This window comes from Podarcis raffonei, chromosome 15 (assembly GCF_027172205.1).
Source record: "Podarcis raffonei isolate rPodRaf1 chromosome 15, rPodRaf1.pri, whole genome shotgun sequence".
In the NCBI taxonomy this organism is placed as follows: domain Eukaryota; kingdom Metazoa; phylum Chordata; class Lepidosauria; order Squamata; family Lacertidae; genus Podarcis; species Podarcis raffonei.
Genome location: NC_070616.1, coordinates 34,967,255 through 34,979,595, shown reverse-complemented (window position 1 = coordinate 34,979,595; position 12,341 = coordinate 34,967,255). Strand labels below are relative to the sequence as shown.

At 50.0% G+C, this 12,341-nt stretch overlaps 1 protein-coding gene across 19 annotated transcripts in view; it reads left to right on the top strand.

Annotated features, from left to right (window-relative positions):
- The first annotated feature begins 8,982 nt into the window (after positions 1-8,982).
- CAMK2B (calcium/calmodulin dependent protein kinase II beta) overlaps positions 8,983-12,341 on the top strand; it is a 195,234-nt gene continuing 191,875 nt past the window's right edge. For 4 of the 19 annotated variants that reach the window (XM_053367316.1, XM_053367314.1, XM_053367315.1 and 1 more), the window contains exon 1: positions 8,988-9,414. In XM_053367316.1, coding sequence (XP_053223291.1) covers positions 9,350-9,414 — 65 coding nt within the window. In that variant the 5' untranslated portion in view covers positions 8,988-9,349. Of the gene's footprint in view, positions 9,415-12,341 lie in introns of all 19 variants that reach the window. The other 15 variants (XM_053367311.1, XM_053367308.1, XM_053367310.1 and 12 more) reach the window with 11 other exon arrangements.

Sequence of the window (12,341 nt, the reverse complement as noted above, 5' to 3'; positions counted from 1 at the left end):
GACCATTAGAAGCAGGAAGAACGCTTGCTGAAACACTTCAGATTCCAACAAGTGTTCAGGGAATTCACTCTCTCCTCCCAAACCTGGAAATGGAGCCATTGCCATTTTTCTGTTGGCTCTGGTGTGAAGCTTATGGTGGTTTGATTAAGTCTCAAGGCTGCAAGTTGCTATCCCTACTTCAAAGTGCTTTATTATCTTATCACAGTGCATTGTCCTTGATCACCTTAGAAGGTAGCTACAGTAAGCTAATTTATATGCCATTAAACTGCAAAGTCCTTTTCAAGGCTTATGTCCTTCCTGCAGGTGGCAGGAAGTTACCTGCTTAATAAACAATTGCTAGTTGTCTTCCCTACCCCCACATTTTAATGTCGGGGCTCTCTAAAACAATTAAACCCATTGCCAATCCTTTCAGATAGATATTAAGCATTTTGGGGGAAGCTGCTTTTGAGATACCTAGAATCTGTGTCTCCCTGGGATGGCAGAAGGAAGGGCATTCAAGATCCAGCCATTAGCCAAAGGAGCCAAGAGCCACAAGCCACTGGCTGCAACTCATGCAAGAATACCAGAAAGGGAAAGCGAAATCTGACCCTCCAAATGGAATAAAAATGTCCGTGTAGACCTTTTCCTCTTCATTCTGGTGTCTTGAAGAATCTCCTCCTCCCTTTCCCTTCCATTCAACTCCTCCTGTGTGTATCTTTGATTTGTGAGCCTGATGCAGGGGGGCTATTTTATTATTATTAATGTGAGCAGAAGAGAATAATTGTCTGGAAAGCAAGCTAAAAATGTAGTAAATTTACGGTAATTTTTTTTGGTCAAGGTTGTGATAGATTTCTTGATCGCATTATCCGTGGCCCATCGACACAAAGGCAACAAAGCAAATCAATTACCCCCCACTTCTGTTACACAACGGATTGGCACTATCAAAACAGCAACAAAATGGAGCAGCAAATGTGCCGGTAAATAAAGACTTTGGAACATTATTCCAGGATCACTTTTCAGGGTGGTTCTAATCTATGTGAATAGCATTCCTACTATTGCAACTAACTGGATATTAATGGCAGATACGTAGATGGGTGTATTACAGTCTAGTTGGCTTTATTGCCGTGATTCTCCACCAAGCCTTGGCCAAAGTGCTGAGAACTCTGTTAATGATCCCTAGCTTTGTACAATGCTCCGACTAGGGCAAAATGTGTATTATTAGAGTTTGGAAACGGCACTTCTTGTAGCTCTTTAAACAAGAGAGAGGCAGCCTTGGCTATGAGAAGCAGGCAAATAAGGAGTCCCAGGTGATTTAAGGCCTAGCTTATATAACCACTCATATTAGTTTTGACCCCTGATTTGCCCATGTCTAAGGGGAGGTTGGAATGAGTCAGAAAGAGAAGCTGCAGCTGTTGACAAGAAAAGGGGTTCTGCATTCCGCTTTCCAACCTGGGCGAAGTGATCATGCCAAATAGTAACAAGTATTTTGGTTTTTTGCTTCTTCGTTTATTCTAAAACTCTGTATCCTGGTTCTCACCATCTAGGCCCTGAAGCGGCTATTGCTAAAGAGATGGCTGTTAACAATTGTACAGGAAAGCAGAGGACCTTAGGCTTGGGGGGCCAACGCAGCTCACCAGGCTTCTCAATATGGTCCCTGGAACACGTCTCCAGGCTTTGGGTCCCTGCTCTATGCCCTCCCCAGGTGGTTTGGCTTGGCTGGAACGTATCCCTGCTTGCATGTGTGTGCAGCGAGAGGGGGTTTGAAACCTCTGGCTTCTGATTGAGTGAAATGTCTGTAGCTTCCTGTACAGAGGGAGGAGTCGATTCCATTGCTCCCCCCACTTTTGTATTTTGTTTCTGCCCACTTTTGCCTGTAACCCCATGCACCACTGACATGCAGATCCTGAAAGGCCTCGGGCGGAAAAAGACCCCCACTCCACCCCGTTCTACAGTAAAGTGCAGGCAGCTGTCCATTCTGTTTGGCAGGAGAAACAGAAGGCCCTCCATGCATGAAACCAGGGGCAAGTAGTGATTATAAAGACACAGAGAGCTGCGATAGCTCTGTTGGTAGAGCATGAGACTCTTAATCCTGAGAGTTCGAGCCCCACTTTGGCCAAAAGTTCCTGCATTACAGAGGGTTGGACTAGATCACCCTTGTCGTCTCTTTCAACTCTCCAATTCTCTGATTCTTTACCAAGAAGAAGGGATGTGGGTGGCGCTGTGGTCTAAACCACTGAGCCTCTTGGGCTTGCCGATCAGAAGGTTGGTGGTTCAAATGCGCACAACAGGGTGAGCTCCTGTTGCTCTGTCCCAGCTCCTGCCTACCTAGCGGTTGGAAAGCACACCAGTGCAAGTAGATAGAAAGGTACCGCTGTAGCAGGAAGGTAAATGGCATTTCCGTGCGCTCTGGTTTCCATCAGTGTGTTCTGTTGCACCAGAAGCGGTTTATTCATGTTGGCCACATGACCTGGAAAGCTGTCTGTGGACAAACGCCGCTCCCTCGGCCTGAAAGCTAGATGAGTGCCGTAACCCCATAGTCAGCTTTGACTGGACTTAACCGTCCAGGGGTCCTTTACCTTTTTTCCTTTTAAAAAGAAGAAAGAGGTGCTATCTTAAGGCAGTGATAGGGAACAGCCCTCCAGATAGTGTTGGACTAGAGAATGTTGGCTGCCTCTGGTGAGAGTTGAATGGTAACTGGCTATCTGTCTCTGTTTTAAGAAATCAGAACTTCTAAAACTCAGGAGCATGAATGTGCCCTTCCCCACTGTTCTCCCCCCTCAATAGCAATACTTCATCAAATACCTTTTTTGCAGCACCAGTGTTCAAAAGCTTGAGAACAATAACCTAAAAACACCAAACTACAATAGACTCCTAAAACACCAAATACTAAAAATCAAGCTATTCACAATTTCACTTCACACAAAACCTACAGGCTATGGGGGGGGGGGCTTCAACTCAGCAGAAGAACACCTGTTTTGTCTGCAAAATGTCAATTCCGGACATAGAATTGTAGGGTTGGAAGGGACTCCAAGAGTCATTGAGTCCGACCCCCTGAAATATCAGCAAACCTATCAAAAGGAACATCAGTAATGGGGCTGGAAGGCCACCTCTCTGTCCAAGAACCCAGAGCCTCAAAGAATATACAGAGCTAGATGAACCAATAAACCGCTTGCTTCTTTCTAGGGAGCCCCATAATGTTGGTGCAACCCGCAAAGGTCCTGTGCTCAGCTTGCCATTGACCTAGCTTCCTGTAAGGGCAGATTCTGAAACAAAGCTTGCTCTCCGTGGAGACGGAGCAAGATATGGAAGAAGGTGCTCCTTTAGGTCACTGGACAAGGTTTGTGCTGGAAACAAACAAAAAAAGCAATTCTTTTTGAGTTGATGCCACAGAAGTGTACATCTGCTGAGCGAAGGCAAGAAAAGCAGGATGGAGTGTGCTTTCTGAGACCCAAGCAGCCGTGGTCTTGCAAAAAAACATTTGAACAAGACTCTCCTCTTTATTTGTGAGGTGGGATAAGGAAGCAAAGTCCCCTTGCCCGACTTGAGTGAGGATGAAATGTTGGCACAGATTTCTCCCCTCTGTCTTGGGAAGGACTTGGGGGACAGGGTGATTTCTTGGGTCAAAGCTGTGCTGCTGCTGCAGCCTTCCTCTGGTAATACCCAGCTGCACTTTTACCTCCCAGAAACCAAGCGATGATGATCGTTCGTTTCTGGTTAGTTAGAACAAAAATATCTGTCAGCAACATGCAGCCCCCACAAACGCCCACGGTGCCCATGGCAACAGCAGCACCAGGCAGCCATGGGCAGGGATGCTGCGGAGGGGGGGAGGCGGGCTGCGTTTGCTCCGGCATGGAAGGTGCCATCGTCTCCTGTTCGGAGAGGTTCTGGGTTTCTGTGGGCTCCATTTTTCACCACCTGCCTTGTGCTGCTCAGCCAAGGTTCAAGATGATGGGCTCAAGCGACTGATGTTCTTCTGACAGCTTGACTGAACGCAGCGACATTAAAACTCACAATTGAATGGCCTCCTTGCCTCTCAGACAGTGTCACCTTTGAGCCCCGAACAAGGGGCTCCATCAGCAAGAATCAGACCCCAGGACCTTTTGCCTTTCTGCCTCATTGCATCATTTCTTTCCTAGCTTCCTCACTGTAACTGGCACTGGGAAAATACATACATACATACATACATACATACATACATACATACATACATAATAATAATAAAATATCCCCCCCAAACCTTTAATACATATTTAATTACCACAATTCTTTCTAAAACCTATGAACTTTCCCCCCATCCCCCGTGGCTTCCCAATTTTCCCTTATCCTGCTGCTTATCATTCCTAACACCCCTCTTCAATCTAAATTGTTTTTCACCACTGCTCACAGTTCAAATCCTACTTGTAGATTTATCTGGCTATTATGTCTTAAAGTATTCTATGAAATGGTTCCATTGCTCCCTTAACACTGACTCCTCCTGGTCTCTGATTTTTGTTGTCAGTTTGTTCTGCCACTCTTCCTTAGTTGGGATTTCTTTGTCTTCTCTTTTTGTGCATGTATTACTGTTGCCACTGTTTTCGTGTATAGAAACAGATTGAGCAACTTCTTGGGAATATCCGTTATTCCTAAAAGCAAAGTTCTTGTTTTTTGTTAATGTCAGCTTAAACATCTCCAGTTCATCATAGGTCACCTTCCAGAATCCTTTGGCCTTTTTGCATTTCCACCACATGTGGAAAATTGTACCTTCCATCTGTGGACACTTCCAACATGCATTCAAACCATTTTTATACATCCTGGCAAATTTACTTGAGGGGAAATTATCTAAAGATGATCTACAGATAGTATCTGATAAAATACATGTCATATTCTTCCATCAGCAGCATTATAACCAAAGACGCCAATGGTTTGCTGGGCAGCTTGCAATATCTATCTATCTATCTATCTATCTATCTATCTATCTATCTATCTATCATCTATCTATCATCTATCTATCTATCTATCTATCATCTATCTATCGTCTATCTATAACTGCCTTTCATCTGAAGATCTCAGGACGGTTCACAAGATAATCATTTGCTTGCTTTGGGTAAACCTACCAAAATTAATGGGCCTAAGCTTGTCATGGGCCTACTCTGAGACCACACCTGCTCTACACATTTAAAGCAGCATCATACCCACTGAAAACAGTCACAGCTTCTCCCAATGAGTCCTGGGAACTGTAGTTTGCTAAGGTGCTGGGAGTTGTTGGGAGACCCTCTATTCCCCTCACAGAGCTATAGTCCTCAGAGTGATACAACAAGTGATTTAACCATCAACCCCTCTTCACAGGGAACTCTGGGAACTGTAGCTCCTATCAACTCTCAGCTCCCTTATCAAACTACAGTTCCCAATATTCTTTGGGGGGGCCATAGCTATTAATTAAGGTGGTGTAATTTAAGTAGATGTGGCCTGAGTATGACCAACGCTGGAAACAATGCAATGTTCCTGGCATCACAAAGAAACACCTTGGCTTGTTTAAAGTGTGTGAATCAACTTGGTTGCGTTAATTGTCCAGAACTGCTGGATCTGTAGGCACTATTGGGTAGCTCACCTGTGCAGTGTAAACACAGAGAATCATAGGGCTGGAAGGGACCCATGGGTCATCTAGTCCTACCCCGTACAATGCAGGAATCACAGCTAAAGCATCCATGAAAGATTGCCCTCCTCCACTCAGACTGTTCCTCTATCTAGTCCTGTAGCTTTCACGCCACTTGCTCCCTGACCCTTTTAACTGAAGATGCCAGTATTGAACCTGGGACCTTCTGCTGTATATTGATCCCAAACAAACTTAAATGCATTTGAGTATCCAAAAATTGGCTTGCAATGCAGTTGTGTGTGCTGCTCTGGAGCTAGAGAGACCCCCAGTCACCTACCGTGTTAATGAAGCCCTGACAAAAGAACCAGAGTTTATTTTTCCTTCTGCAGGTCAGCATAAATGTGCATCTTGGCATATAGATCAACATGTGCATCTTATGCAGATTTGTGTCATGGGTCTTCCGAGTCTTTTAAATACCTAGCAATGCCCTCCGCTTTCAGAAATTCAGGGAATGGCGCCGGGTCCTGCAATGCATTAGCTGAGAAAGGTAATAGCGTCACTAAAAGCAAACAGCCCCAGAAATGTGCTCCGGTGGGCAAATGTGGCCTGTAAACCAAAGCATGGCCACAGATCACATCTCTGCCTTTCATGGCACCAGCATTTTTCTTAACTTTTCAAGTCATCCTTCCTCTGTTTTCCAGCAAAGATCTATGGAACCCTTGGGTTCCGTGAACAGCCCAAAGGGCTGTGGTTTTGTACACCTCCAACCTCAGGCACTTTGCTCCTCTCTCCAGTGTTCGCCAGGCACTGCTATTCCAAAAGTGGGAGTAAAGGTAAAGGGACCCCTGACCACTAATATGCAGGCTAGTTTAGTTGCATCCTGGAACCTTAAATCCTTCAAAGCTGGATGTTCAGAACCAGTCTATATCGAAGTAACTATTAAATAAATTGCTAAGCATCAGTTCTTGTGTGTGTGTGTGTGTGTGTGTGTGTGTGTGTGTGTGTTTTGGGGGGGAGACAAAGGGAGGGGGATTCTGCAGAATATCACAACATGTTTTGGGATTTAATAATAAATGATTGATTGATTGAAAAACCACTGCTCTCTATGAATTAAACCCAGTCCCAGCTCTGCAGTTCAAACCCTAAATGCATTTTTCATCTAGCAAATACTGCACAGACCTTCCTCTTATAATGGCAACAGAAGCAATGAGAGTGGGTTTTCCCCCCTACCACTGCCACCACCCACATGCTTCTCGTAGCATCTCGACGTAGTAAAATAAAAATAAAAATCATAGGTCAAGGAGGCTACCTATTGTGTAAAAGCTGTTTGGTGATGGATTTGAATGCTGGAATTGAAGTTGGAAGGGATCCCGAGGGTCATCTAGCCCAACCCACTGAAATGCAGGAATCACGGTCCCCCATCCAATTTGAAACCACACCAGGCGCTGCTTAGCATTGCAAATAACTAGCAATTTTATTGCTGCACCACTAGGAGGATAAGTAAATGACAAACTATAATATGCATGTCTGCATACATTACTGTGGTCAACATTCCCCAACCTTTTCAGAACAAGGGCCCAGCGTTAGTGCAAAGATGCATCTGGGCACCCACTTTTTAAATTTTGCACCATATATTTTGTACAGTGGTTGCCGCTGCGACCCACCTTTGGACAGGTTACAACCCACCAGCAGGCCCCGACCCACCAGCTGAAGACCAGTGTTTTAGGTGATCTTTGGCTATTATTCTACGACGTTACTTGTAAGAATGTAAGGAAGCCCTGCTAGATCAGGCCAGCGGCCTAACTGGTCCACGATCCTGTTTCCATAGCAGCAACTGGAACTGCAGCACCAGGAAGAGCAAATCCAGCCACCATCCCTGTAATGATGGCTGTAAAGCCATAGGCGGATTCCCATCTATAAAGGAGTGGTTATTACAGTCTCCAATGCACCACCAGTGGGCAGAGGCTCTAACTTGCAGGCGGGAAATGGTCTTTGGATCTGTGGAGCCTCCATCTGAAGGGTGTTTAAGAGAGCATGACTGTCAGGGGTGCAGAACCTCTAGATCTCCATTGATATTAATCTGTATCCTACCTTTTATCCAAGGAGCACAAGGTGGCAAACACACTGCTCCCTCTCACCATTTTATCCTCACAAACCAACCCTGTGAGGTAGGTCAGGCCGACAGATGGTAAGTAGCCCAAGATCACCCAGTAGGCCTTCATGGCAGAGTGGGGATTTGAACCCTGGTCTCCAAGGACATAGTCTAATATTCTAACCACTACACCACGCTGGCTGTTGTGCTACAACTCCCATTCTTTTTGAGCATTGGCTAAGCTGCCTGGGGCTGATGGGAATCCAACCATCGCTGGAGTGAAGAAGGCTTCCCATCTGTGATGTTATATTCGCAGTGGGACTCCAATGGACGTGCACAGAGAGAGTTGTCTCCGAACTGGACCAGGGGAACATGAGAACGGAGCAAAAACATGGACTGGGGAGCCCTAAGTGCAAACCTGGGCTGTGACTGCAAAGTGCAAACTTCAGCGCACTTACTGGGGAGTAAGTCCCCCTGAGCACAGTGGGCCTTAAGGTAAAGGTAAAGGTCGTGGCCAACTCTGGGGTTGCGGTGCTCATCTCGCTTTACTGGCCAAGGGAGCCGGCCGGCGTACAGCTTCCGGGTCATGTGACCAGCATGACTAAGCCGCTTCTGGCAAACCAGAGCAGTGCACGGAAACGCCGTTTACCTTCCCGCCTGAGTGGTACCTATTTATCTACTTGCACTTTGACCTGCTTTCGAACTGCTAGGTTGGCAGGAGCAGGGGCCGAGCAACGGGAGCTCACCCCTGGGGATTCGAACCGCCCACCTTCTGATTGGCAAGTCCTAGGCTCTGTGGTTTAACCCACAGTGCCACCCGCGTCCCCAATAACAGTGGGCCTTACTTCTGAGTAAAGATGCTTAGGATCGCGCTGTAAAAGTAGGTATCCCTCGGGAGGGACCTGTTTGGGCCGAAGATGGTGAATTGCGCTTCTCTCTCTCATTCACACGCACGCACGCGCGCCCCCTCCAATTATCTTCCTAACACCCCTGCGAAGTAGGCTGCCAACCAGAGAAGTGGGTGGGCGCGTAACTGCAGAGGACAGGGGAGTGGTTCTGATTGGGCTGCACGGGAGCGAGGCTGGTAGAACTCGGGGCGGGCGGCGCACGTGGGGAACGGCCCCTTCGTCGCGCGCGGCAGTTCCCCGAGGCAGGTGCGGGCGGACCGGGGTTGGGGAGAAAGAAAGAGGGAACCCGCGAGGTCCGAGCGAGCCGCTTCCTCCAGCTGCGGGCGATCCCGACCCCCCCCTCCACCTGCGCCGCCCCGTCGAGGCTGAGCAGCGCGCTCCGCTTGGGCGGCGCCGGGGAAAGGGGCTGCAGCGACGCCCCCCTCCTCCGCCCGGGGGCGGCTGGTGCGCGGTAGGGTGGATCGCCCTCCCCCGAGGCTGCCGCTTGCCGGCGGCCCTCCCCTGGCAGCTCTCCCGGGCTCTGCCCAGTGCCGGGCTCGCTGTTCGCCGAGGAGCTTCGCTCGCTCGCTCGCGTTGCAGGAGCCGCCTTCTGCCGCACGCAGCGGGCTGGGCGTCTCTCTCTCTCGCTCACCCCCGATCTGAAGCGGCGTCGCCCCCCCTCCTTCCTTCCTCCTCCTCCTCCTCCTCCCCGCCTGCCAGCCAAGCTCGCGCCCCCGCCCCTCCTCCCCCCGCTGCCAGCCGGAGCCGAAGCCGGAGCGGAGCCCGGGCGGCTCATTGCGGAGCGAAGCTGCAGCCGCGATGGCCACGACCGTGACCTGCACCCGCTTCACCGACGAGTATCAGCTGTACGAGGAAATTGGCAAGTAAGGAGCCGGCGCCGCGCCTCGCACGGGCACGGGATGGGCGGGAGAGGAGACGCGCAGGGGCGATCCCCCCCCAGCACCTTCCCCCCACCCTAAAGCAAAGACGGATCCCCCCCCACTCCCCTCTCGCCGCTTCGGGGTTTGCGTCGGGGCCTGGACGGCTAACCGGCTGCCTGCCCCACGGCTTGCAGTCTGGGAGGCCCGGCCGGGGGCTGGCTAGGGAGAGGCGGGCCTGGTGGCGCGGGAGGCGAGCAGCGGGGCGGTGGCAGCCCCTTCCCCAGCGTGGGGGATCTGCCGAGAGAGGGGGGGTCCTGGAGAGAGTGAGGGGCTCGCCCGCGCTGCGCAGCCATGACGCACGCTGCGGAGCCCCACCAGGCAACAATCTGAGGCGTGGGGGCGGGCGATCCCTCTCCAACCCGCGATCCTTTTTTTGGGGGGGGGAAGCGCCTTTCTCTCGGTCCCGACGCCGCCCTGCCGCTTCCCTCCGTCGAAGATTGATTTCCCGGCGGCGCCGAGGAAGGAGAGGGGTGGCTGCGGAGGGTTGCGCCTTCACTGCAGTGGCGGCGGTGCTGCTGCTGGGCTCTCCAGCCGGGAGAACCGCTTGCTCGCCGGGCTCCCGCGGGCGCGCAACAAAAGCACGTGGCGGCGGGGCGGGTAGCCCCCGGGGGAGAAAGGGAAGGGATCGCTACGGCGATCGGATGTTCTTTGGCAGCGGGTCGGGCAGTCGGCTGTGCGGGCTGGGGAGGGGGAAACACGCGGGGGGCTCCCCCTCGCCGGGAGGTGCGCTCTCTCCGCCCGCGCGCTTACGAGTGCGTGGGCTGCGGAGTGGGGACGCGGCGTGGGGAGGGGGGGAGTGGGAGCTGGCTGGCTGGCGAGCTGGTTGCCTGGCTCCACGCTGGGGAGCGGGGGTGGCTGGCAGCGCGTCTGCCTGGCGAGGAAGAACCGAGGGGAGGGTGGAGAGGAAGAAGCGGGGTTGCTCTTTGCTTGGGGGGGGGGGACACGACACCTGAAAGGCGAGGGGGAAGAAATGGCGATTGGAGGAGCGGAGAAGAAATAATGCGTGGATCTGGGGGGGGGGGTTGGGAGTAGTAGTTGCCTCTTGCTCAGATCCGGTCAGGGCCTTGGAGCGGGTGTATTGCGTAAGAGTGGGGAGGGGTGGGGAGCCCACTCGCCCATTGGTGCAGTCTTACCTTCCTCCTTTTAAAGGAGAGGTGCCGCCGGCGTAAATCAGCCCGCTCTACTCTCCTTGCGTGGAATCGCTCACTAGTGGGGGGACTCTGCACATGCTCGGGGGCACTCTCCAGCCTGCCCAGATGTCTCTTGGGAAGGGGAGTCCTGGCGGAATGGGATAACGGGAAGCTTGGCGTTGAAACAGCCAGGGCTCGGCCACCCGGCTCCAGGGATGGTGGCATCTCTGCAGCGGGAAAAGCCAGCCTATTGCTGGGGTGTGAGACAAGTCAGTATTCCAGGCATCCTTTGCTAGGTGTTGCAAGCTTTCTCCAGCAGTCTGGCTGCTGGCCAGGCCGGCTGAGCTCTGTGTGTGTGCTTGGCATTCTGCACAGTTTCGAAGCTTGGGTTTCCTCTTTGCCTGCTGCTCCTGAACAGGCTCCATGCCCTATAATAAGATGTTGCAAGGAGTGAGCCTTGCAGAGAGTGTCCGGCCATGAACAGCTCCAGACATGATAAAAGTGGGAACTGGGAGGAAGATAGAGACCTTCAAAATACCCCTTCTGGACGAAACCCAAGGCTTCCTGTTGTCTACAGTGGCCTGTCAGATGTCTCTTTAGGGACCCACAAGCTGGATGTGAGGGCAATTGCTTTTTTGCTGCTGTTCTTCCTAAGCAACTGGTATTCAGAGCCATGTTGCAATCTGAACTTGGAGGTAGCATATATTCAGCTGAACTAGCAAACTCAATGTATTTGCCTAATCCCAATTTAAAACCAGTGGCTATCACCACACCTTGTGGCTGCAATATTATCCACTATGTAAAGAAGTACTTCCTTTTGCCTGTCCTTATGGGTGGTAGGGACTGTCAGTTTCGGTTCTCACAGCTCCTCATTTCTCCAGCCTTTGGTTCATCACATGTCTGCTGCAGCAATTCATGAATTTTCTTTTTAAAAATCATCTTGAAAATTCTCCAGCATTTTAGTGTAAATTTATCCTAATAAATGCATTTTAAAAAAATACTAATATCCATTTTGTTGACTAACAAATCTTTCTAATATGCATTTTTTTGTATGCTATTTTCATTAATATATTCATTTTTATGCACACTTTTACCTAATCTATGCGCATTTTTGTAAACATTTGTTGGATGGAGCATTGCAAAAGTTGGATAAGTGCAGATTTCGAGGGATGGCTATGTTTCGGTTCTCTTATTATTTCAGAAAACGTGACTTTGATAATTTTGGCTTTAAATGTGAACTGAATCTTAAGTTCTCCCGCATCTGCCTCTCCTGAATCACCAGCCAATCAGCTTCATGGGATTACTCCCCTGGTCCTGGTATTCTGACCATCCCCCCTCCTTAGTCACTAAAGCATCTTGTTGAATGGACACTAATTGGTGAACATAGGCATGCAGCTCAGTAATATGTTGAGCAGCTCTTGGACATGCCAATACTAATTTAGGATTGCCATCTTTTGAACTGACCTCTGTGAGTGTGTCTAAAGAGTAATTTGGTCTTCAGGAATTAGAGGGTGAAGTTTTATTTTTTTTAAAAAGATGGTACCAGCAGATTAAACTGCTGTTAGAGGATGCAGGAGCAGGTCAGGCTATTTTTTCCTGCAATCCTAGATCAAACGTACTGGGGAAAACCAGAAAAGGGAGCATCTGCATTTACTAAATGTTCTGTTCTTAAGGTGCTACTAGACCTGCTTTTCATGCCAGGGCTCAGACCTGGGACACCTGAGTCAATAATTAAGGTGA